The following is a 27611-nucleotide window of genomic DNA, read 5'->3' as shown; positions in this document are numbered from 1 at the left end:
GGACGGAGCAGGGTGTGACAGTAATGTTTAATCTTTACTGTTGTTTGTCAAACCTATTGTGTATCAACTTAACTCATTTTAAACTATCATAGTTACATTATAATCCACATAAACTTACATAACAGTTTTTTCATCAATTCCACTTAACTGTAAATGGAGGACTGGGAGGTATCATTCTGATGGAATGTACATTTAAGTATTTTGTTTATTTTTTAATGCATTTTCGGAAGACAGAATCGTGACTGGTGCTGGGTCTGTGTACTCTGGTTATCATTCCTTCCTCAGCAGTTTCTACAGTATCTTGTAATCTAGTTTCCTCCCAAAGGTCAAGAAGATTTGATTATATGAATGGATATCTCTGAATTGCTGTTTGAGTTTGTTCCTGGAAATTTCCTGGAATTCTCTCTACATTGTTCATAGCCATAATTTCCTGAGAAAGCTTAAAGGTTCTTCAATACCCTGCATGTGATATATGTGCATGATACTGTATATGATATAGATGGATGGACAAGTCACATACTGATTTCTAATAGTATGAACTTCACTAACTACAGGAACATTAAATCATGATCTCTTCCCTTATCAGATTTCTGTCATGCGCATATGAATATCCTCATCTGGCTCTCCATCATAAGAATGATAGCCCTTCTCTTTGTCCTGCTGACTCTCTCCCTCATCTACTGTACCCTGAAAGACCCCAGGGTGAACTCATCCTGATTTAAAGGAGACAATACTGGAGTACACAAAACTGGTGCAACTGATTTTTAAAATGTTACTAGTTCACATTTTCCATTAAGAAAAACAGTGTATATAGCATTTCACTGTCACGGTGTTTCCTGTGAGAAAATGTTAAATGTTTCTGTATAAAATTTGTATTTTTTTCTTCTTAATTCCAGTCCATCATAATCTTTCATTAAACTGTTGGTCTTCTATTGTTGCTAAGAGGAATCCCATATGCATGTAAAAGTATATAAATGTGTGTTTAAGAGTCAGAAGAGACATAAGTTCGCCTAACAATGATTTTGTTATACATTTAATTTTAGTATAGACTGAAATGTACACATATACGACTTTTAACATAATTTGTATGTTCAACATCTGCTTAATTAATAGCCAATTAAACTTGTCTGTTCTGAAGCTAAATTGTACTGGCTAGATTGCAGGTAACAATGGTATATCAGCATCGTCTTACTGTAAGTCAGTGTTATTCTTTCGTAAAATGCTTCAGGAGCAAAGTTCTGCAGAAGTAGTTTCTCAGGTTTTGCTCAGTAAAGACAACTTCTGAACATTTTATATGAAATAAAAGTGTAATAAATACTGAAAGAAATTAAATAATGGGACTAGTTTTTTAAAAAAACCTATCATTAATTGAATTTTTTAATAAAAATGGTAAGCTATAACTGCACTGAGGCTGTGCTGTTTGCCCAGACAAACAGCAGAACCTGCCAGATGAGCAGAGGGACGGCTGGGCCTCAGCACCTCACTCAGTTTGTAAAGCTACTCCTTCAACAGCACCAACCAGGCCCCAGCCCCGTCACAGCCTGATGACCTAACAAGTTTGACGAGCTTGTAGATTTTAACGCTCTGTGAAAATTCCTATACACCATAGACATTAGAAACCATTGATGTGGCAGTAAGGGTAATTCAGTCCTTCAAATTCCCGATGACCACTGATCTTGAGCACACTCCAGTGGGATGAAAACATCACAACTACCATAAAAGCATTGTACAGTAGGTACTTCCATTTTCAATGGAAAGAAAATTCCACTATTGTATTTATACAGTGGTACCTCAGTTCTCGAACTCATTAGAGCACAAATTCCTTAAAAGTCGAACCAACCAGTTTGAAAAAAAATTACCTAGAGCTCGATCTGAATCTCAGAAGTCAAACCGTGAACGCCGACCTAAGATAACTTGTACGCACGGGGAAATGAGTCACGTGGCACGTCTCTCAGCGGTAAAGCTTCAGTCTCAGCCTAGCATTAGCTGTGATAGCACTGTGCATGTTTACACTAACTTAATACATATATTTAGACAGTAAAAATACATTTAGACAATGATAGACAGTAACAGTAATTATTATTATATAATAAAATAAACTTAAAAATAAAGATTTCTTATTCATTATTTTTAAATTAATAATAAACCATTAATACATTTAATTATAATAATATTGTCATGCCCAGCGGGGATGGAACGGAGACAACGGCGCAGACACAGACGTCAGGGTATCGGGGAATACGGGGTTTAATTACAGGTAAGGCAGACAAAACGCAGATGGACAATACTGTCATGCCCCGATCGTCCGCTCCTCTTGTGTGCCACGCCCCCTCGTTAACCGCATGTGGATTCCCCGTGTTTACCAGCTGTTCCTGCTTGTTGTCATTAGTTCATTGTATTTAATCCGCGTTTCTGTTTGTTTCCCCAGTCCGGTCATTGAGGTTGTGATGTTACCCAGTGTTTTGCCTGTCCCTATCGTTGCTGTTCCTATTAAAACCCAGAGTTCGCCCCGACTTTTGGTTTCCTGAGCTTCTGTCCACGCTCTGTGCGCCATGAGGTACGACAGAATGACCAGACTCGGCAGAAAGACGCCTCACCTCACGGAAGACTAATATCTTCAGCTCACCAGCGAGGTACTGTATTGGCTCCAGCAGCCAGAGGTAAGGGAGGACCCAGCTGCCAGAGCCCTTGCTTTCCATGCCCGCGACATCTTAGAAGGGCTCTCCCCACCGGATGACGAAAGCCGGGCGGAAGCAGCGCGGCAGTACCTCGCGCGACTCCGAAGTAGGGCAGCAGAGAGCATGAACAGGCAGGTGTACTTAGACTGCGGAGGGCTTCTCCTTTTGCCATCCGAGCAGTCCGAAGCCCCCGTCGCCCCTGCTGTTTCTGCCCCACGAAAGACGCGGAAGCGTCGCAAACAGAGGGGCGTGTCCGACGCCATTCTGGGCTCTCCTGCTTCGCCGATGACACCCGAAGCCCATCCGCCTCCCGTGTTTCCTGAGGCTGCAGCGCCCCCCGTGTTTCCTGAGGCTGCAGCGCCCCGGCCCTGCCTGGAGACCGCGAGGAAGTTTATCGCCCTCCAGGGTCTATACTGGCGGGTGGTGGGTGAACCCGCCATAAGGGATTCCCCGGAGGCAGTTGCACTCCTGAAACAACTTCGGAGTGAGTTCGCTGCTGTCTCCCCAGTGGCCCCACCTCAACAGCTGGAGAAGGCTGAGGAAACCTTGAGGGAGCTGCTTCGGTTGCGGTCGGGGCTGACCCCTCCAGAGGAGGATGTGGCCCTTCCTGTGCAGTCGTCCTCTGAGGTTCCGGCGCCCCCTGCTGGCCGCACGCCCGAGGCGCCCCCTGCTGGTCGCACGCGTGTGCGTTCCTGCGGCGCCCCCAGAGGCGCCTGTGGTGGTGGTGGTTTCTGTGTTGGCTGCTACTGAGGCGCCCCAAGAGGTGCCTACGTCTCCTGTAGCTCCCCCTGTTGGCCCGGAGTCCGCAGCGCCTGCAGCGCCCCCTGTTGGCCCGGAGTCAGCGACGCCTGCAGCGCCCCCCGAGGCTCCTGTGGTGCCTGCTGCGCCCTCCGAGGCTCCTGTGCCTCCTACTCCAGATGCACTACCCCCTGCTGACCTGGAGTGGGTGCCCCCGGCCCAGTCCCCTGTGCAGCCGCCTCAGCCCCCCATGACTCCAGTGCCCCCCGTGACTACAGTGCTCGAGCTCCTAGCTCCGTCCCTTGCTGCTGCTGCTACGGCGCCCGCCGCCCCTGCTGCTGCTGCTACGGCACCCGCGGCCCCTGCTCAGCCCCCAGCAGTCCCGGAGGTCCCTGTACTGCCCCCTGTTGGCCCGGAGCCTGGGGCGCCTGCTGCGCCCCCAGAGGCGCCTGCGCTGGCGGCGCCTGCAGCGCCCCCTGTTGGTCCGGAGCCTGTGGCGTCTGCAGCGCCCCCCCCAGGTTCCTGTGGCACCTGCAGCGCCCCCCCAGGTCCCTGCTTTCACCCCTGTTGTTCCTGTGCCTCCTGCTTCGGCGGCTCTGCCCCCTGTGTCTCCGGCTGCAGCAGTGCCCCCTGTTGACCCGGAGCCTGAGGCATCTGCTCCTGTGGCGCCTGCAGTGCCCCCCGAGGCTCCTGTGGTGCCTGCAGTGCCCCCCGAGGTTCCTGTGGCGCCTGCAGCGCCCCCCAAGGTCTCTGTTCTCGCCCCCGAGGTTCCTATGTCACCAGCTCCAGCTGCATTACCTCCTGTTCCTGCAGTGGCCCCAGAGGTGCCTGTGTCTCCAGCGGCTGTTGCGGCTCCCCCTGCTGGCTTGGAGACTGCTGCTGCTGCTACACCGCCCGAGGTCCTGGTCCTGGCATCCCTTGTGCTCCCCGTGACTCCTGTGCCTTCCGCGGCGTCCCCCGCAGTGTCCCTCACGGCGTCCTCTGAGGCCCCCGCAGTGTCCCCCGCGGTGTCCCCCGAGGCCCCCGCAGTGTTCCCCGCGGCTCCAGCGGCCCCTGCAGTGTTCCCTGCGGCTCCTGCTCGGGCGCCCAAGGCCCCCTCACCCGTGGCTCCTGCTCTGGCACCCCCTTCTGAGGAGCTGGCCCTGGCTCCGCCCGCGCCCCGGCCCTGGCTCCGCCCGCGCCCGACGTCCCGGCCCTGGCTCCGCCCGCACCCGACGTCCCGGCCCTGGCTCCGCCTGCACCACACCCGTCGGCCTCAGTCCCCCCGGTCCCGTCTCCCTCGGCCTCAATCCCCCCGGTCCCGTCTCCCTCGGCCTCAGTCCCCCCGGTCCCGGCTCCCTCGGCCTCAGTTCCCCCGGTCCCGGCTCCCTCGGCCTCAGTCCCCGTGCCTCCAGTTCCCATGACCCCAATCCCCGAGGAGGTCCCCGAATTCCAGACTACTGCTCCTCCCTCCGCAGTGGAGTTAGAGGAGGAGCTTGAGTGGGACCCCTCGGGGATCTCCTTGACATCCCCGTCAGCTTCCCCTGTGGACCCCTTCAGGGGGTCACCCCTGCCACCGGCACATCAGCGCAGTGTTTCTCGGCCAGGGGTAGGCTCTTGGAGTCCCCCCTTCCTTCCCCAAGCTCTGGCTAGGCGGTTGGCCCCGGCTTCATCTGGGGCACCTGCTCAGTCGGCCACGGCCCGCCTGCCAGTGTCCCCTCCACGGCCTGCGGGTCCCTCGCCCACGGCTCTCCCCTCAGCTCCCTCCTTGCCACCTCCACCAGCTACATTATCTGCATCCTCACTACCCTCAGCCCCTGTTCCAGTCCCACAGAGGCCTGCTGCCCCAGGGTGCCCTACTTCCCAAGCCCCGAAGGTCCCCTCTGCTCCCTGTTGCCCCCTGCCCTTAGATCCCTTGGCCCCTGTGTTCACTCCCCGTCCTTTGTCACCGTTGTTCCCTTCTGGTTCCTTTGTGCCCTCCATGTTTGCTGCTCGTCCTTCCGTGCCATTGATCCCCACTAGGCCCTTCGGGCCCTCCATGTTTCCCCTTCATCCCTCAGTGCCTTCGTCTTTGGTTGGTCCCTTTGTGCCCCCTGTGGTTCCCCCTCGTCTCTCGGTGTCTTCTAGTCCCTTCGTGGCCCCCACATGTTCTCCTTGTTCTTCTGTGCCTTTGTCCCCTTTCGGTCCCTTTGTATGTCCTTCTCGTCCATTTGTGCCCATGCCCCCCGATCGTCCCTATGTGCCCCCTGGTGTGGTCCCTCCATCGTCCCCTTTAGTGTCCCCGGGTCCCATGTTTCCGTCATTGGTATCTTTGTGTTTGTCTGCGTTCCCCGTGGTTTGTGGCTTATTGTTTGAGTTGTCCACCTTGTGCCAGTTTTGTGTGTCCATACTGTTCCCTGTGCCCCGTTGAGTTTTTGTTTTGCTTTTGTCTCTCCAGGTCCCGTGTCCCCAGTCTCGTCGCGTCCGTCGCCTCCCCTGGGGCGCGCTCGGAGTGCGTGCCTTTGGGGGGGGGGGTTCTGTCATGCCCCGATCGTCCGCTCCTCTTGTGTGCCACGCCCCCTCGTTAACCGCATGTGGATTCCCCGTGTTTACCAGCTGTTCCTGCTTGTTGTCATTAGTTCATTGTATTTAATTCACGTTTCTGTTTGTTTCCCCAGTCCGGTCATTGAGGTTGTGATGTTACCCAGTGTTTTGCCTGTCCCTATCGTTGCTGTTCCTATTAAAACCCCGAGTTCGCCCCGACTTTTGGTTTCCTGAGCTTCTGTCAACGCTCCGTGCGCCGTGAGGTACGACAAATACAATGACCGGACTGGGGAAACAAACTGAAACGCGGACAAAATACAGAGGACTAATGACAACAACCAGAGACAGCTGATCACACGGGGATTCCACACGGGGGGCGTGGCACAGAGAAGGAGCAGACGATTGGGGCAGGACACATTGTTTGGATACATTTATTTTCTTACTTTACAAATTACTGTTTTGATAAATGTCATTAGATGTGTTTAGTACAGTAAATGCTCTTCTTGTTTGATCCAGTTCATTTTGTGTTTAAATGCTAAAAAAAAACATAGTTAGGTGTAATTTTTTGGGGCCAGGAACCAATTAATTGGTTTTCCATTATTCCTTATGGGGAAAATTCGATCACAACTCAAACTTTTTAGGATTCGATCCGGAGTTCTGAACGGATTAAATTCGAGTTCTGAGGTACCACTGTAAAGGGAAGAAAATGGTTCAGGCGTTATTTGGGGCAATCAGGGGAGCCGCCCTATAGGGCGTGACATGTTCCACTAATGCACTTTTGCAATTATAACTGATGAGTTACATAGTTGCACAGTGAAGGAAGTTTAATGTTGTTGATTTTTCTCTAAACTACGTTCATGTCAAATGGAGGCTATTGTTTGGGCAGCCCGTGTCAGCACTGTCTGAATAAATCAATTTACTTATTTCTAGTCTAGAAGATAAAGTGATATGTTCTTCCTAGCTCAAAGGCAAAGGTCTCTGCATGCTGCAGTAGTGGGATAATCGAAAGTTTATTTGGCATGTCGAATGATTTGTGAGAGTGTGACAAAGTGGGTGGAACCACACGCGTTATTTCCTTTGCCCTTGTAAATGTTCAATTTCTGTCTAACCAGCACAAATGGACAATGACACCAAACAACGTGAACTTTCTTAAAGGTTGCTTGTACATACATCCAGAAATCTTCATCCAACAACTTACTAAGCCATTGGATACATTTAGGTAAATCTTAAAACAATAACATTCAAGTGCTTAATACCTACAACAAACGTCTTGGCATATTCTTGTGTCCAATGAGGATAAAATCACATAGGTTGTAGTATGTCACAGCAATGTGTTGACTTCAGGTTCAATAGCTATAGTCCTTTCTCCAACTGTTCCAGAACCAATATGCCTATATCACCATCTCCTAGTCATCTCCTCTCTTCAGCTTTGTACATCCCCTGTCAACTGGAAACTGTTTCGGTGGCAATGAGTCTTTTTCCCACAAGGAAACGATCAGGTGTCAGTGGCTGTGGTTCATCTGGGGCATTGTTGTTGGAAGAAATGGCAGCTAGTTCTTCAAAGTTGAGAAAAGCTCTTCCTAAAACCTTTCTCAAGTAGGTTTGAGAAACCTGACCTGACGAGCCATTCCCAAAAACCACCCTACCAGTCAGCTCTCTCAGCAATAAATCGGCAACTTATATCTCTCTCAGAGAAGTATTGCAGCAGTTACAGATCCTTAATGCTTTTCTATAGTTCCTTTCACTCTCGCTCAGCACACTAGGAAGTCCTTGCGTTATATGAGTAAATCACCCTAAACAGTACCCTTCTAGTGATGAATCTCTTCAGTGCCATTATTCCCGAAGGGGAATAATGCAATGTAGGCCTTTCTAATTGCACTGCTGACCTTGATATACAGTGGACCAGCAAAGTCCACACCTCAAATGGAGAGAATTCTATGATTCTGTCATGGAGGAATGGAGCAGTGACCTGCTGCACAGTTCTGGCCTTGAATCTTCTGCACACATTACACCTTGAGAAAACACTCTTCAGTACCTGTCTCCTGTGCATTACCCAGTGCTTTTCTCTTAATTGCACCAATGTGTTTCACACGCCTGCATGCATCAGGTTCTCATGGGTGTGTTGGACTAACAGCTTACAACATCTATTCCTTGCAGGCAAGATCCATCTCAGCAAGTCTGATTGCTGCAACCTGCCTTCAACACACATCAAGCCTTCCTCATCCAGGAATGGCCTCAACTCTCTAATCATTGAATCGCTGTTTCAGGCCTTCCCTGCCTTCAAGAGAGTGACCTCCTGACTAAAGCTCTGTTGCTGTGTATCTCTTATGCAGTACTTGGAACAACTCCTCTGCTATCAACTCACCTTTTCCTTTTGTAATCCATGTATTATCTATGAATCTCTTAATCCTGGCTGTTACTCACAAAACTGCCTAAAGCTTACTGTATCTTAGTATGTCTAGCACCGGTTCTGTTACCTCATGTTCTTCACTGCTCAGCAGTACTGTTACATGGTCACTGACCTCCAGCTCTCCTTCAACTGTATCATCCTCCGCCGATTTACCATCAGATCCTTCTTCATGTTCAGATGAGATCATGAACACAGGCCCGTCCCACCTCAGGCTTATCACAGTCTGGCCTCAAGTTGGAAGATCAGCAGGATTTTCCCTCCCCTTTCAGTGTGACCATGATGCTGGGTCTGTTAGAGACTGGATTCCATCACCCTGTTAGCAACAAAATGCTTCCATTTATGTGCAGAGCTGTGAATCCAGTGTAACAGGATCGTCAAATCTGTCCAAGACTGAAGTCATTGGGGTTGTGTTTTTAACAGGTTTATAAAGTTTGCACACTCCTATTAATGCTCCCATTAGTGCCAAGCAACAATTTTCTCAAAGGAGCCGCTCAGGCAACCAGACGAGCAGCCTTTCCCTTCTCCTCTTCTACCCACTGTAGGTAGGCCACAGCACTGTACCTTCTCACTGGCATCACAAAACACATGAAGTATTTATGCCCTGCCACTCTGTCCATATCAGTGTGGTATAGACATCTGGTGAATGAATGAATGAATGAATGAATGAATGAATGAATGGGAGTTTGGAACACCAGCTCTTTCATTGTTGCTTCAGGTCATGAGGCAGCTCTTCATCCCAGCTAAGTCCTCTTTCCCACGTCTCTTACAGCAGACACTTAACCCTTATGGTGAAAGGCGTTAGGAAGCTGAATGGGTCAGAGATACTAGCAGAGCATTGCAGAATGCTTCTTTTTGTCTTCTATCTTCTTCCTTGGTTTCCTTAACACATGTCTTAAATCGAGCACAAAGTCATCAGTCTGGGTCCTCCTCATCAAGCGAAGTACCTTCAGCACTGTTTCATGGGCTTGTAGCTCCTTGGGGGGCCAATGACTATCTCCTTCCACCTTTCCCTCAGTGCTGTAGAGTGTCGTCCATTTACACTGGTCCATGCCAGCAGCAGACATGAATTCCTTTGCTGGGGTTGTCACAGAGACTGCTTCTTCAACATCACAGACACTGGCAATGAAATCTTCAACATACAGTGACTCTTTCATAAGCTGTACAACATGAGCCTGTTTCTATACTGCCAGAGATTATTTCTTACTATAGCAGATAACATGAATGGGCTTGAGGAGACCCTGAACACTACCCTGGTCATCCTCAACACGTGCAGCTTCTCACCGATATCTTCCCTTTGTGGGACAGTGAGCCACAAAAATCTAACTGCATCTCTGCCCCTTTCTGCAAGAGAAATCTGCAAAAATGCTTTCTTTATGTCTGTCATAAAAGCAATTTAATGCAGTCTAAATCATATCAGTATGCTGTGCAGATCTGGATTGAAGTTTGGGCCGCTCATCAGACAGTTATTCAGTGAAGGACAGCTTTCTTCATTAAAAAAGGCATCAAACTCTTAGATTTGTTGTAATTTTATCTTCGTGGAGCACAGCATGGTGAGGTAAGTAATATTTGATGTGCAATATTGAGCACTTACCTACGGTCACCCCTTCAGCAATGCCCTGTTGCAGATTACCTTCTATTGCTTCACTTGACATTGTCATTGGTCCCTGCACACACCCTCCAAATACACTCTCAACTGCAACCAGTGTGTTGGTCATTCTTTCTACTCCACCTGACACTGTGCTATATACCTGCACCTATCAGCACTGACAGCTCAGCCTCAGCAGCACCATCTTCATTTACATCAGCCAACTGCAGACCCTTTCCTTCCAGTTCTCATATGCTCTCCAGGAACCTTCTTCACAGCAGTGCACACTTGTATGTTTCAGTCACTTCAATTTCTATTCTCTGTCTTTTATCCCCAATGTTATCCAGAACTAGTTTTACAGTGTTGCATTTGGTCATCATAGAAGCAGCGGAGCCAAAAGTATGAAGAGTAAAGGTCTCTTGTCTTATAACAGGTATACTTCAGGGCCCTCGCCTGCCTTTCACACACAAACCTCCTCTGATTTCCCCCATCCAGCAGGCAACAAATTACCATCCGTCCACTTGGACCCTCTGCACATACCCGTGCAGTTTGCAGCAGCACGTAACCACTTGTCATATACATTTTATTTTCATTACACATTTTCTTTTAATTTCACATGTTCACTCATGTGGCTCTCTGGCATTCACTAATGACTTATTATACAGATTTGTTGCAGACTTTGTATCCTTGTTGAAGTCGTCACAGAAGGTGAAAGTAACTTTGTTTTTAGCACACAGCATTGCCATTTATGACCTGGTTAATGTTGTAAATGACCTGCAGGCTACTGCAGGTGGCAGTTCTCGCGAGGCTACTGACAGGTCAATTTGGAGAGGAAGAGGATTTTTTTTTTAAATGATATTATAATACGGGAGATTTACGGGAAAATACTAATACGGGACGACAGCGGGAAAGAGGGGTAAAATACGGTAGTTTCCCGGCCAAAACGGGAGACTTGACAGCTATGGTCTTCACCGGTCCCACACACAGCATTATGATGTCTTTTCCCACATCGCTCACACAATGTGTTCTTAATCCTGCACTTTTTCACTCTGTACCTCGGTCCAAGGAACACAAGGCATCTTCTCACTCTGCTGCATTATGTGAAAAGTTCCCTTTTCTCTGTTTCAGCTCACAAGTTGGATCAATCCCAATAAATGGCTTATGGATGTTCTGATTATCTTTCTCTTTATTACTTCTCGTCGACTGCATGATCCACTCTCTACTGAGTATCTCATGTTTAAGGAATTTCATCACCTTTGGGACTCTCCATTCTTCACTCATTCCTCTTTGTCCGCTATAATTAAGAGCCATGACCTCAGGTATCAACTGCAGCAGGATTGGGCAGAGTAAACTGCCTTAAGCCTTTGATACGACACCCAGTAGCTCCAGATTGCAGATCTGAATATCGCATTCATCGTAGTGGTGTCTCAGTGCAGCAACGTCTGATGACTTTTTCACAGGGGTGAGACTCAGCAACTTCATCGGGTGAGCATTTAGAGATCTTTTCTTCGGTATCTCTCATATAGTAATTCCAATACATGGTCATAATTGCTGTCAGTTAATGTCAGCCCTGACACTGTCTTAGCTGCAGTACTAGTGAGAAATGATTTCAGATAGGAAAAATGTTCTGTTTTACACAGTCTCATTTATACTAATTGCCGTCTCAGACTGGTTTAAAAAATCTTGCCATAAATTGAAATCATCATAGGATCATTAGACCGTCAAATTAGGTAAGTCAATGGAGTTCTGGACTTGTGATCTCTCTCCGTCACTCCTTTCTGGGCTACTCACACTCTTGCGAACATTCCCGATCACTTTCTGTGTGCACGTCTTCATTGTGATATCTCGTACCTTATCATCCTCCGTGGTCGTAATTCGGCTGCTCGCGTTGACGGTACTTCGCCGTCACCTTATGCTGTGGATTCTGCCTTCCAACCCTTTGTGTTTTCCGGTTCGGTTTTGCTTAGTGGCACTGACGTATGACGCCTGGCGACTATCCTGCGGGATACGGGTGCTGCCCAGTCATTCCTCGTGGAAGGTGTTGTTCCACTCTGTGACACGACCTATTGTGGTACTGACGTGTTAGTGCAAGGCATCGGTCTACGTGTGACCGCTGTTCCCCTACACACCGTATATTTGTGTACTCCTGACTTTTCGGGATTTGTACGGGTTGCGGTCCAGACTCGCCTACCCGTTCCGGGAATATCATTTATTCTAAGGAATGACATCGCGGGCCGCGGGGGAAAGAGTTATTCCTCTGCCTGAAGTCGTTCCCAAACCACTGCTTAGTATAGATGATGTTGCTGTGGAACATCCCAAGGTGTTTTCGGCCTGTGTGCTTACCCATGGCCAACGACGTGAACTCGCGGGCGTTGACCTGCTGATACTTTTATGTCTGACTCCCCTCCAGCTACTTCTTCATTGTGCGTTTTTGACATCCCTGTTGCTCATCCTGTTATTGATCCCCCTGAAGTTCCCTCCATGACGGAAGTCCTGGTTAAGGCTCAAGAAGCTGATCTCTCCCTGGAGTCCTGTCATGCCGCCGCTGTCGAGAAGTCAGACTCAAAGAACCACCCCACTGCGTACATTTTCTACGTCCGCGTTCTAGTGCGGAAATGGCCCTCTCCAGAACTTGATACCTCATTACCTTCGGTTATTCTCAAGTGGTTTCTGTTTCTTTTGGTTCTCTGTCCTTTTGTTTTTGGGTGCTTTAATTATATGAATTGTGATTGCGAACACCTGCCGGGTTCGGTCTTGTGTGGGGGGGTGTTACGTGCCGTAAGTGTTTGCAGGAGGTCCTGGCAGATTCTTCGGACTTCCTGCCCTCGTCAGCATTCGCCGGCTGCGCCTTCAGCTCCGCCCACACGCCTTGTCATTGGCAGCTTGTCCGCCATGCATCTTAGCTCAGCCTCGTCGACCGACCAGACCCCGCCCACGACGACTCCGATGCGCCGCTCGTCATTTCCGGGTCCTAAGAAGAAAAGACCACGGTTCGCACACTTCAGGAGCTCTGGTCATTTCTTCTGTATTTGGTTTGCTTATTGGTTTTTGGATTATTAGTGTATGACGGTTTTTGATTTTTGGATTTTGATTTCTCACTTCGCCCCTCGGTAGTTTCGCTTTGGTTTGTTTTGTCTCCTGGTTTATTTGATCTCTCGCTTGTTTTCGACTACTCTCTTTGCCTTCTCCCTTTGGTACCATTGCTTGTGTTTTTGTGTGCTTGCTGTGTGTGCTTGTACCAGGTGTGTGTAAGGAGTTACTGCTTTTTTGTTTTTGCGTGACGTGGTTTACTGTATGTTTGGGTAGGGAGTCAGAGTCTAGTGTTGTTATTTTGTTTCCTTTTGTTACAATCCGTCCCTGCCTTCAATATATTAAACATTAAGTTATAACAGCGCTTTCTGGATGTATGGCAGTAAGTGTAAACAAGCATAAGAAATGTCTTATGCTATATGAACAAATATAAAACAGGCATTTAATTACAAATATCTGTTAATCATAGTCATTACCTACAGTATGGCTACGTTCACACTGCCATGCTGAAGTGACTCAAATCGGATTTTTTTGTGACACAGATCTGGGGTGAGTTTCCCGAAGCGTTCTTAACGCTACGTCGTTCTAAAGTTCTGTGTTAAAAGATAGAACTAACGAACGACGTAGCGTTAAGAAGGCTTCGGGAAACTCACCCCAGATCTTTTCAGGGCTGTTTGGACACGCAAATCTGATCTTTTCAAATCAGATTTGTGTCACTTTCATATGTGGTACTAAATCTGATACGTATCCAATTCGCGGCCATGCGACCAGAATGTGAACGCTCAGATCGGAATTCATGTGGCTTTTTGCTTATATGCATGCGCTGACATCATCAGCCTGCACCAGCAGCGCGGGAAGGTAAAAATGGAGGAGAGCTGCAATAACAGTCAGTGGAAAGATGGAGAAGTTTGGGATTTAATTGATATTTGGGGAAATTAATCTGTTCAAGTTAAACTGGAAGGAACCTATCGTAATAGTTGGGGTAGGTATTTGAAATAATTGCCAAAGAAATGGCACAGCGCGGACACAGACGAACGTGGCTACAATGCCAAAGAAAAATAAAGAGCCTGAAGTCAAAGTTTAAGGAGGCAAAATACTCGAATCAGCGCAGCAGTCATGGCCGCACAACGTGCCAATTTTACAACCAGCTTTTTACCCGTGTAAAAACGTATCAATGTGCGCATGCATGACGTTTCGGAGGACCGATGTGTTCACATTACAGTCAGATACAGGTCACTTGTAGTTATGAATGTGAACTGTCAAGATAAACAAATCCGATCTGAGCAATCAGAATTGAACGATGTGGCTGGAGGTGAACGTAAGCCTTTGTCTCTGCAGATTGTAAAATAACTTTTATTGACAGCATTTTCAGCCAATAGAAATAACTTCTTGACACGCCTACTCTATTGCACACATCACCTTTCAACACGTCTACCTTTCAATACGCCCACTAATCTGTCAACACCCGGCACCAGAACCATTTTGCCAGATACTGTAGGCTATATGTTGTACATGTGTGGAGCACAGTTTAACTCAGCAAGAGTAATACTGAAGTTCTGGCCAAATGTTTTGAGAAAGATACAAATATTAATTTTCACAAAGTCTGCTTCCTCAGTTCTTATGATGGCAATTTGCATGTACTCCAGAATGTTATGAAGAGACCCTCTTTGCAATGAAAATTAATTCACCCAAAAAAATCTATTTCCACTGCATTTCAGCCCTGCCACAAAAGGACCTGCTGACATCATTTCAGTGATTCTCTCGTTAACACAGGTGACAGGGTTGTCAAGGACAAGGCTGGAGATCACTCTGTCATGTTACAATAGCAGACTGGATGCTTTAAAAGGATGGTGGTGCTTGAAATCATTGTTCTTCCTCTGTTAACCATGGTTACCTGCAAGGAGACACATGCAGTCATCATTGTTTTGCACAAAAAGGGCTTCACAGGCAAGGATATCGCTGCTAGTGAGATTGTACCTAAAACAACCATTTATCGAATGATCAATTACTTCAAGGAGAGAGGTTTAGTGGCTGTGAAGAAGGCTTCAGGGTGTCCAAGAAAGTCCAGCATGTTCCAGGGCCGTCCCTTAAGTTTGATTCAGCTGCGGGATCAGGGCACCACCAGTACAGAGCCTGCACAGGAATGGCAGCAGGCAGGTGTGAGTGCATCCGCATGCACAGTGAGGTGAAGACTTATGGAGGATGGCCTGTTGTCAAGAAGGGCAGCAAAGAAGCCACTTCTCTCCAAGAAAAACATTAGGGACAGACTGATAACGTACAGGGATTGGACTGCTGAGGACTGGGGTGAAGTCGTTTTCTCTGATGAATCCATTTTCCAATTGTTTGGGGCATTCAGAAAAAAGATTGTCCGGAGATGAAAAGGTGCTACCATCAGTCCTGTGTCATGCCAACAGTAAAGCATCCTGAGACCATTCATGTGTGGGGTTGCTTCTCAGGCAGGGGAATGGGCTCACTCACAATTTTGCCTAAGAGCACAGCCATGAATAAAGAATTGTACCAAAACATCCTCTGAGAGCAACCATCCAAGAACAGTTTGGTGATGAACAATGCCTTTTCCAGTATGATGGAGCACCATACCATAAGGCAAAAATGATAACTAAGTGGCTCGGGGAAGAAAACAGCGGCATTTTGGGTCCATGGCCAGGAAACTCCCCAGACCTTAATCCCATTGAGAACTTGTGGCCAATCCTCAATAGGCGGGTGGACAAACAAAAACCCACAAATTCTGACAAACTCCAAGCATTGATTATGCAAGAATGGGCTGCCATCAGTCAGGATTTGGCCCAGAAGTTGATTGACAGCATGCCAGGGCGAATTGCAGAGGTCTTGAAAAAGAAGGACCAGTGCTGCAAATATTGACTCTTTGCATAAACTTAATGTAATTCTCAATAAAAGCATTTGACCCATATGAAATGCTTGTAATTTTACTTCAGTATACCATATAAACATCTTACAAAAAGATCTATAACCACTGATGCAGCAGACTATGGGAAAATAAATATTGGTGTCATACTCAAAATGTTTTGCCACGACTGTAGTAATGCCACTATGTTTAAACAAAAATGACACTCATTGGTGAAGCAAATAACAAATCGACATGTCAGAACCATGGGCAGCACAACCAACATGAAGTCAGTTTCACATCGTAAGTTTAGCTAGAGCGGACATATAGTTCACATATATAATACAAAGTCTGAGGTTGCTAAAAAAAAAACAAAAAAAAAAACTGTGGCCTACTGTCACGCTTCGGCAAGCAGGCGAGCGGGGAAGCAGCAGAGTAAGCCGGGAATACTCGAAAGGGGTTTTATTCGGGGCTGACAACAGGCAAACAAGACACAGCATGACACCACAATGACAGATCTGGGGGATAACGATTGAGACACGGACTAAATACACAAGATTAGGCAAAAGGAACAGGCAACAGGTGAGTACAATCAGGGATTAACACGAGGTAACGAGGTGGGCGTGACACACACGAGGATCGGACGGAGCTGGGCGTGACACCTACATTATAATCTTAAGCAAACTAAGATACCAAACATGACTGACCTGTTAGTAGAGCTTAAGTCTGCACCGCTGACTGGTGTTCAATCTTCTGTTTTCTAATGTCCATTTTACCACATTCAGATTCGTTCTGACAGTTGTATGGTAGACAGTCAGGAAATTGAGTCTTTCTCCAACAAGTTAATGTTAGTGTTTAACAGTCAGACATTTAGTCAAACTCATTTACTGTTGAATATTAAACTACTTCCGGCATGAACATGGAATGAATTGATCTCTGTTCAGCTTTTTAATAATTTAACAATGTAAACAATATTTCTGTACAGTGGTACCTCAGTTCTCAAACTCATTAGAACTCGAATTCCAACCAGTTTGAAAAAAAAATTACCTAGAACTCGATCTGAATCTCAGAAGTCAAACCGTGAATGCCGACGTACAGTAAGATAACTTGTACGCGCAAGGAAATGAGTCACACTGCACATCTCTCAGCGGAAACAAAGGGTAACGCTTCAGTCTCAGCCTCACATTCGCTGTGATAGCATATTTAGACAGTAAAGATACATTTAGACAATGATAGACAGTAACAGTAATTATTATTATATAATAAAACACATTTAAAAATAAAGATTTCTTATTCATTATTTTAATGTTAATAATAAGCCATTCATACATTTAATTATATTTAATTATAATGTCACGATCGCGGGCGAGGAAGACGAGGCAGGAAGGTGAAATCCACAGGCAAACGGGTTTATTACCGTGACCAGGACAGACAGCGACGCACATTAATGACGGATCTTTGGAAACTAACTCAGATGCAGACTAAATACACAGGATAGGCAGAAAATAACAGGCAACAGTTGATGACAATCGGGAAGTAATGGTGCGTTCGATTATTTCTCTCCAAGTCGGAACTTGGATGAAAACGTCACGAAACGTCACGCACCATAACACAAGGTAACGAGGGGGGCGTGGCACACACGAGGATCGGACGAGCCGGGCATGACACAGACGTCATGGTATCGGGGAATACGGGGTTTTATTACAGGTAAGGCAGGCAAAACGCAGATGGACAATGACCGGACTGGGAAAACAAACTGAAACGCGGACTAAATACAGAGGACTAATGACAACAACCAGAAACAGCTGATCACACGGGGATTCCACACGGGGTTAACGAGGATGCGTGGCACACGGAAGGAGTGGACGATCGGGGCGGGACACTTTTTTTTTAACTTTACACATTGTTTGGATACATTTATTTTCTTACTTTACAAATTACTGTTTTGATAAATGTGCTTAGATGTGTTTAGTACAGTATATGCTCTTCTTGTTTTATCCGGTTCATTTTGTGTTTAAATGCTAAAAAACAAACATATTTAGGTGTAATTTTTTGGGGCCGGGAACCAATTAATTGGTTTTCCATTATTTCTTATGGGGAAAATTCGATCACAACTCAAACTTTTTAGGATTCGATCCGGAGTTCTGAATGGATTAAGTTCGAGTTCAGAGGTACCACTGTATTTATTTTTGGAAACTTGTCTTCCCTTAGACACCAGGCTTGTACTCCATCCTGCAGACACAGGTCTCCTAGTTGACGTTAGGCCTGTATTTTCCTGAAACATGCCTGTAGGAGGAGCTGCTTCCATCTGTTTCTCACCCCTACCATACATTATCTCACTAATGAAACTTAATAGAAGTTCAGAACTTCATTTTGAAATAACAAGTGTGGTTAATTCCACCAACCAAAAACCCCAGTTTAGCCACACCTTCATTCACCTGTCATACAAAACTGTGGTGAAGTCAGTGTGCAATAAAACACAGGAGCTACATGCAAGATGAGCAAGGTGATCGGACTCTATGTAATTTTGGCTTATTTCAGCGAATTGTGTAAGTGCAACTGAGGATATTGATCTTTCACTATACATATTCCACATGCTGCAATAGTAAATCATTTTAAATATTCATTTTGTGCACATTTGCACATTTGGAAACATTTGGAAATTATCTTGTTAATTTACACTGAGCATAAAAATGAGCTTGTCTACAAAAATATGACATGGATATTACTGAAAAGCTAAATTGATGTTTTGCTATTAAAATACTATCACTATATTTTTGAAGCTTATAGGATTCTTTTTAACTCCAAAGTAGAATGCAATTGCATTTTTATTTGTATGTTCTTGTTTCAGATTTTGCTAGTGATGTGGTGTTTCAGTCTAGTCCTTTCTTGACAGTTGAAGCTGGAGAAGATGTGACTTTGGAATGTTCATTTCCCAAGGAGAGTGCGCATTTCGTGTTTTGGTTTAAGCTAAATTTTGGCCAGAGACCTTTTCTAATAGCAACATCTCATACATCTCGCTCACAAGAGACATTCAACTCCAACTCCACACACTATGAAGTGAAGCAAGATGGGGAAACGAATCAGCTAATAATATTAAAGACAGAACCAGCAGATTCAGGGATGTATTACTGTGGAACAAGGAAGATAGTTACCATTTGTTTTGGAGCAGGAACCTTTCTGAGAATAAGGGGTAAATCTCTATTTCAAATTGCTGTTACTTACTGTTATTTACTAATTACATAAAACGACAATAATTAAAATCCAAATTTTTCCAAAATATGGGCTGCAAATACTTAGGTTGTAACACGATTATGCTGATGATATTAAGTACAAATATTTAATTAACATTTCTCAACTGTCCAACAGGCACTGAAAAACAGCCCATTCATCGGATAGTTGAGCAGTATCCTGTGTCTGACACAGTGCAGCCAGGAGACTCTGTGAGCCTGCAGTGTACAATAGAGACTGGGAGCTGTGCAGGAGAACACAGTGTTTACTGGTTCAGACATGGATCAGGAGAATCCCTTCCAGGAGTCATTTACAGCCACGGAAACAGGAGTGATGAGTGTGAGAAGAGCCCTGAGGCTGGATCTCCTACACAGAGCTGTGTCTACAGCCTCCCCAAGAGGAACCTCAGCCTCTCTGATGCTGGGACTTACTACTGCGCTGTGGCCATGTGTGGGGAGATGCTGTTTGGCAATGGGACAAAGGTTCACGTAGAAAGTAAGTTTTTAATGAAAACTTTGTTTATGCAGAATAAAATAATTGCTCCATTATTTATATGTTACATAAATTATACAACAATATGTAGGTCAGCTTTGCCATTTCCACGTCCAACTAATGAAAATATTATCGTGTGATTAAATATTGTTGTATAATTTTATATTTTCCCCATTTTTGATATTATACATATTGAATAATAGAAATATCCAGCACTATCAAGCTGCAATTTTTGCATTTGTGCCCATCTGACACAATATCAGATTTTTGCACGTTGAAGACAGCTTTGGTAACTTTATAGCCCAATGTACATAAATACATATACTGCATATTTCAGTGATTTTATACTGCAAACGTTACAGTAAAGGGAAATAACAACAACAACAATAAGAATAATGATAAAAATAAGGAAAAAAGATTACTTTGTGCCGATCGTGATAATACTGAACATGAAACAGAGAACAACAATACATAGTAAAAGATGTAGAATGAAGACTTTTTAAATGCCTTTATGTCAAACTGAACAGTGAAGGAAAGTCTTTGCCGTTCTCGTGTACCTCAACAAATAGCCTATTCTGCTAACAATGCATAGGTTTTGGGTTCAAATCCCAAGGAATGCCCATAAATTGTAACACTTTGCTGTAATTTCTATGGATGAAAACGCCATATAAATTTAACTAAAACCATTACCATAAATATGGAGGTTGTTATATTCTTTATATAATGCCTGTTACTGTTAATTGATGAATGTATTTTATATAAATCAATCGGAATAAATGTTTTCAATTTCTTACAGAACCTTGCAATACAATTCCTATAATTATGGGAGCTGCACTAGTTTTGTGTGTGACTGTAATTTTTACACTGGTCTGCACAAGAAATAAGAGGACCTGCTGTGAGCATTGTGCAGGTAGGCTATGTTAGTATATATCATGGTGACGATGCAAAGCTAAATGATAAGTGATCAATTTATTGCAGAGATATTCAGAATTGTAAAAACACTTTTGGGAATGGGGTATTTGCAAAAAGATCAGTCAAGTAAATGAGTAAAAAAATTTGTATACTAGAGTCGAACTGAGTAGACCTAACAGAAAAACTAATTCAATAAGGCTATTATCCTAAAGCATCGAATTTTTAAAAAAGCCTTCCTTTAAAACCATTCACAGGTATTGCTCTTTTCTTCAGCCCAAACTTTTTCAGACTTTTTCCAGTTGATACAATTTATAATTAAAAGGTGCAATAAAACAATTTTGATTAAATAATTTAAATTTTATTGAAACATATATTTTAACGATTCGTTCCTCTTTATATTAATAGCTTGTGAGTCTGAGGTGGAGCACCTCAAAGACCGTAAGGAAACAAACAGTCAGGTAAACAGCCAGTCAATATTCTATGACCCTTTGTCACTGTACACACCTGACCTGATTTCTTCCTTTTATTGAACTTGACTCCCATTTTCCACAGAATACTGATGCGGAGATGTTAAATTACGCCGCCCTGCACTTCACTCAGAAGAAAGGAGAAAATCGAAGAAAAACGAGAGAGACGGAAGACTGTAGTCTGTACTCTGATGTGAGGTTAAGAGACTGAGAAGGAGAATAACATTCACGTCTAACACAAATCTAATGGATTTTCTTCCTGTTGTATGAGTAGCCTACATTTTATGAATACATATGGAAGGTTCACTTCTAACAGAAACTGGATGGATGGATGGATGGTTGGAGGCAGGGATGGTTGGAAGAGCTTAAGTGACATTTACTGCTATTAAAAAAATGTTCATGTATGTTATGTACTTAGACTTGATGTCAATGCATTGTCTATTAAAAATGTAAATAAAGTTTATATTTTTATTATTTCAAATAAATGTTTGTCCTTTAATTTCATGTCATCAGTGTTACTGATATTAAAACAGATATTTTGAAAGCATATGAATTTGTGGAGATGTACTTCCTAGATCAAAGTTTGCGGGAAGAACAGGCTGTTGAAATGTACACAGTGAGTATCAACACGTTCTTTGAGCTACAAATTTACCTTTAAATTCAAGTGCTTTTTCACACGGTCCAATTCATTGTGTCATTGGTGTTACATGATGTTATGTTGTTCTTGTAAAATTATTTTTTAACAAAAAAGCATGTAATGTAATAATAGATTGGTTTTATTGTAAGTACCGGTACGTCAAGATGCCTTTGACGTCATATTGGAAAATACATCTTTTATGGTTGTTTATCATTGGTGCGATTGTCATTGATTTTTTTTTGTGATTAACATTTTTTTTTAGAAGATACAATATACCATGAACATATAAACCACAGATAAACAACGATATAAAGATTACAAAAGAAGCAGATAGTGACCATAGTCAATTACAGAGAGCAGTTACAAATTGAGATTATGAAACCATGCCAAGCATTCCTCTCATTACATCAAATTAAATGAAAAAGAGAGCATCTTATACCAGACCCCTAAATTTAACCACGGATCTTTTATTTTCCAAAGTCTTGAATGGACTGAGTCATCCAAGACCAAGCCTGGATGGTTTTGGGTTTAGCCTTTTTAAGGCGTGCAGTTGTACACTCAAGTGAAGTGATGTACTGATAAGCAGTTGTGTTAAAGGTAGATTAGGGTAGAACCAAAATCTTAATATAGTTTTTTTACTGCAGTGAGTCCTGCAAGGAGCTGAATGAGAGTGAGGGATAGCTGTGAATCATTAAGAAGACAGAGCCAGGGGTTGGGTTGTATGTTCTTATTAAGTAGTGAGGATATTATAGAAAATATCTCATGCCAGAAGTGTCTGATTGTAATGCACTCCCAGAACATATGCATTGTTGGTCATTGTCATTGATGTTACATTTCTTGCTTGTAACACCAATGACAATCACTAACACCAGGGCATTCCACGAAACAAGATTAAGGGAAAGTCTGACTTATTTCAACAAGTCTGGTTCATTTAAGTAGGAGTTTTGTTCCGTCAAGGTGTCTTAAATGAATCCCCGCTGAGCTACCATGGTAACTTGCATGAGTGAACAAGTCTGCTCCGGACCAGGTTAACTGCCTCGCTTAGTTAAGCGTTGTCTCAAAGAACGTCCGATGTGTGGGAAAAGATTACCAAAAGATCGTTCCATCGGACGAAATTCCGTACTCACACTACTCATGTCATGTGATCAATATGATAAAGCCTATAAAAATCATGTCTCAGCATTGCAATTAATTCCAAAATAATAAAAATAAAAGCATACCCATATTACAAAGGTCAAGCATGAAACGATTGAAATTGAAAAGAAAAAAGCGAATAATATGAACAGCGGTACATTAACCAAAAATATATACACTCACCTAAAGGATTATTAGGAACACCATACTAATACGGTGTTTGACCCCCTTTCGCCTTCAGAACTGCCTTAATTCTAGGTGGCATTGATTCAACAAGGTGCTGAAAGCATTCTTTAGAAATGTTGGCCCATATTGATAGGATAGCATCTTGCAGTTGATGGAGATTTGTGGGATGCACATCCAGGGCACGAAGCTCCTGTTCCACCACATCTCAAAGATGCTCTATTGGGTTGAGATCTGGTGACTGTGGGGGGCATTTTAGTACAGTGAACTCATTGTCATGTTCAAGAAACCAATTTGAAATGATTCGAGCTTTGTGACATGGTGCATTATCCTGCTGGAAGTAGCCATCAGAGGATGGGTACATGGTGGTCATAAAGGGATGGACATGGTCAGAAACAATGCTCAGGTAGGCCGTGGCATTTAAACGATGCCCAATTGGCACTAAGGAGCCTAAAGTGTGCCAAGAAAACATCCCCCACACCATTACACCACCACCACCACCAGCCTGCACAGTGGTAATAAGGCATGATGGATCCATGTTCTCATTCTGTTTACGCCAAATTCTGACTCTACCATTTGAATGTCTCAACAGAAATCGAGACTCATCAGACCAGGCAACATTTTTCCAGTCTTCAACTGTCCAATTTTGGTGAGCTCGTGCAAATTGTAGCCTCTTTTTCCTATTTGTAGTGGAGATGAGTGGTACCCGGTGGGGTCTTCTGCTGTTGTAGCCCATTCGCCTCAAGGTTGTGCGTGTTGTGGCTTCACAAATGCTTTGCTGCATACCTCGGTCGTAACGAGTGGTTATTTCAGTCAAAGTTGCTCTTCTATCAGCTTGAATCAGTCGGCCCATTCTCCTCTGACCTCTAGCATCAACAAGGCATTTTCGCCCACAGGACTGCCGCATACTGGATGTTTTTCCCTTTGCACACCATTCTTTGTAAACCCTAGAAATGGTTGTGTGTGAAAATCCCAGTAACTGAGTAGATTGTGAAATACTCAGACTGGCCCGTCTGGCACCAACAACCATGCCACGCTCAAAATTGCTTAAATCACCTTTCTTTCCCATTCTGACATTCAGTTTGGAGTTCAGGAGATTGTCTTGACCATGACCACACCCCTAAATGCATTGAAGCAACTGCCATGTGATTGGTTGATTAGATAATTGCATTAATGAGAAATTGAACAGGTGTTCCTAATAATCCTTTAGGTGAGTGTATATACTGTATAATGCTAATAATAATATTATACTTAACTATAATATTAATCATAATGTCATGACCTGCTCATACGATCCTCGTGTATGCCACGCCCCCTCCGTAACCACGTGTGCTGCCTCATTTGTAATTAGCTGTTTCAAGTGATCTCTGATTAGTCCTGTGTATTTTAGTCCGCGTCTGAGTCTGTTTCCCTAGGCTTGTCATTGAGGTCTCATTGTGTAGTGTTGCCATCCGTTGCCTGCTCCATGTCCCTAGTCCCTTTGTCGATTAAATCCCGTATCCTCCAATCCTACGTCTCCTTCTCCTGCTTCCCCGTCTCATGCACCGCTACTGATCCTGACACATAACAATACTATTGTCCACTTTGGATAAAAGCATCTGACAAATGTAACGTAATAATAATAACGAGAGGAGGAGGGGAAAAAAGAGAACAAGATGTCAGCTTAATGACATAATGAAGGTCAGCAGTGCGGAGTGAGACCAACTCCTGCATGGAGAGTCAAAAGAACCAGAGAAGAGAAAAGAACATAATTATGGCCTGCCCATTTGTTGAAGAACCAGTGGAGGAGGGTGCTCAGATATTACAAAGAGCATTCAGACCACCAGCCCCAAGGGTCTTCAGGGACAGAGTAAACCCTCTTGCCTTCCCAGATAACTATCTGTGGAAGAGATACCGGTTCTGCAGACCCAACCTAGTGTACCTATGTGTGCTGCTGGAAGCACATCTCAGCAAACTCACACAGCGAAGCCAAGGCCTGACTACAGTGCAATCTGTCTGTATTGCACTGCGCTTCTTTGCCAGTGGACATTCCTCTACAGTGTTAGTGATGCTGAGCATCTGTCTAAAGCAACAGTATACCGTGAAATAAGGAGGGTAAACCTTGCTCTGAGGCAATTTGTGAACATCTGTATCATCTTTCCTGGTCACCAATCAACACAGATGATCAAGGAGGACTTTCATGTAGTAGCAGGTATGTGACAGTTGAAGTAGACTCAAATATTGATATGTCTGTAAGTTAAATCTTTCCCTCGGGTTTCCCCAATGACTGTAGACTGCACCCATGTACGGATACAGGCCCAGGCTGGACCAATGGAGGAAGACTATGTGAACAGGAAATCTTTCCATAGCCTCAATGCACAGGTAAGTAGATTAGGAGAAACTCCATACGTTGTCAGTAGAGGGATTTTGCTCTGAATTGGAATCTACGTTGTTCATCAATTCATACATGGAGCAATCTTAAAAGAATGCTCTGTCAGACAAAATGTCCTCTCACTGAATTCACTCTCTGTGTTCAGATGATCTGTGATAGCAACTGCCTAATTACCAACATAGAGGCAAAATGGCCAGGCTCTGTCCATGACTCCAGGATCTTCCGAGCATCTTCACTGGCACAGAGGTTTGCAGGAGGCAAACAAGCGTTTTCACTTAACATGCATTTATCATGGAAACTAGTGATGGGTAAGGTCCTAATTTCACTGAAGTAAATAGTTTTAAGTCATTAGGCACACATGACTTCAATTTATGTCTTAATATGTGTGCAGGGGGGTCTTTTGAACTGTAGGAATGTCTTACACAGTCTATCTAACCAATAATTCCTTCTGCAGGGGAGTTTAATGGAGTCTTGCTTGGGAACAGGGGATATGCCTGCATGCCATAGCTGCTAACCCCTGACCCAGAACCTCAAACTGAGGCAGAGAGGCAATTTAACAACACCCACTCCAGATCAAGGGCACTTTGGGCAACTGAAATCCAGGTTTGAAATACATACACATTGCACAATTATTGCAAGGAAACTTTTCAAGCTAACAGAGCTCTCACTGCTTTAACCCTTGCAGATTCCAGTGCCTGAAGAGCCTCAGAGTGAGGCCAGACCAAGCATCCAACATTGTGGGGGCCTGTGCCGTTCTGCACAATATTCCCACAATACGCTGGGAGAGACTGCTCACAGTGCTGGTGGAGGAGCAGTGGGAGCACATTCCAGCTCTTGAAGAGGGAATGGATAGAATGATCGTGAGGGACTTTTACAGGAACAACTACTTGATGTAAGGCCACGGGGGAGCATTGAGCCCCAACCCCCACATCATGTATTGTTAGATAAATGAAACACGTGCTCAACTGACATTTCTCTATTCAATATTTATTTAGGCTGTAATTCAAGCTGTGGAGAGAACAGAAAATCAAGAACTGTTCAAGCCATACAAGAATACTTTTGCTCTTAGTGTTTACTTGCATCATTCTGTAGTCTTTTTTTAATCTACAGCTTCATTTTCCTTATCAGGAGCTTTTTGTATTTGGTATCTAGCTTCTCCTTTTCAACAGACAAGAGCAGCTTCCTTGTGTAAATGGCACGTATGTCCTGAGACAGAGAATTTACAACAGAAATTACAAATTATTTCATTTATTTGGAAATGCTCCTCAGCTTGTTTGCACTGTCCTTGTCCATTTAGATGGAATTGTCTTTGTCTTATGATCCTTTGACTATGTACATTATGTGTGAATTCAAATGACATGATTAAACTGTCTACCCTGAGCGTTGCTACTCTGTGTACTTGTATTTGGAAAGATGACACTTTCCAAAGTTCACTTTGACCAAGACTCTATGTACAGTATGTTGGAAGTAATAATGAGTAGCTACTCGCTTCCCTCCTCTGCTGAGATGGAGCCCCCCCCCATACCAGTAGCAGTGGTCTGACCCATTTTCTTTGCAGCTACGAGGGTATTTATACATTTTTGGAACTATTCTGATCAAACTTACATTTCTTTATGAGCTACTTACCATTAAGAACGATATTTTTATGTTTTGTTTTTACTTGCTGCCAGGTCCATCGCTGTCCACTTAGATTGCTTCTGTTGAGTAACAGTGAAGAATGGATATGTAAGGCAAGGGTTAGGCTACTTAAAGTTCACACACATCTAAGTCGGTAGAGCTCCAGTCCTAGTTGTATTACAGGAATAGCGGTTACAAGTCAACTTAAAATCAGATATTTTCTACACTACTGTGAATAGTCACAGTCTGCTTTGACAGTTTACTAGTAAAAAGCGAAGTCAAGATACGGTTATTTTTGCAGAACATTTCACATGGATGCGGTTAAAAGTATCTTACGGAGAATAGAGAATAACGTCATACAGTAAGAATAGCATGTGAACTCCACCCAGAAGGTTCTTCGTTGGCTATGGGGATCAAACGAGGAACTTTTGCGGTGTAAGGCGACAACATAAACCACTGTACCACCATACTAAGTTTTTGTAACATTTACATAACTTACACATTTAGTCTGTTGACAATTCTTTGCCAAGTCGCCTCCCTGGTTTTATTTATGGCCTCAGTACTGCCTTTTTTAGTGTTGACATGTTTATATTCCGCATATAGCTCCAAAAGCAGCGTTTGTTCTGCTACGGAAAAAAACACCGCTCTCGTTTTAGGCACTTTCTCACTCATTTGATCAATCTATCGTACATCCATTCATTTGGGCTTCTTAAATATCTCGGGTGTGATATTTAAGAAGTGAGCCTAAGTGAGACTATGCA

General features: G+C 44.2%; 1 protein-coding gene across 2 annotated transcripts in view; it reads left to right on the top strand.

Moving 5' to 3' along the window:
- The window catches only part of LOC111838979 (uncharacterized), a 41495-nt gene extending 20102 nt beyond the window's left edge, over window positions 1-21393 (top strand). Inside the window, exons 1-6 of one of the 2 annotated variants that reach the window (XM_072717239.1) lie at window positions 18174-18355; window positions 18703-18999; window positions 19176-19532; window positions 20326-20439; window positions 20847-20899; window positions 20994-21393. In XM_072717239.1, the coding sequence (XP_072573340.1) occupies window positions 18304-18355; window positions 18703-18999; window positions 19176-19532; window positions 20326-20439; window positions 20847-20899; window positions 20994-21119 (999 nt within the window). In that variant the 5' untranslated portion in view covers window positions 18174-18303 and the 3' untranslated portion in view covers window positions 21120-21393. Of the gene's footprint in view, window positions 1-18173; window positions 18356-18702; window positions 19000-19175; window positions 19533-20325; window positions 20440-20846; window positions 20900-20993 lie in introns of those variants that run through there. The other variant, XM_072717238.1, reaches the window with a different exon arrangement.
- Window positions 21394-27611: the final 6218 nt, after the last annotated feature.

The sequence above is a fragment of the Paramormyrops kingsleyae genome, chromosome 10 (genome assembly GCF_048594095.1).
Source record: "Paramormyrops kingsleyae isolate MSU_618 chromosome 10, PKINGS_0.4, whole genome shotgun sequence".
Lineage (NCBI taxonomy): Eukaryota > Metazoa > Chordata > Actinopteri > Osteoglossiformes > Mormyridae > Paramormyrops > Paramormyrops kingsleyae.
Note: the sequence above shows the minus strand (reverse complement) of the source record. Positions and strands in the feature narration are given on the sequence as shown.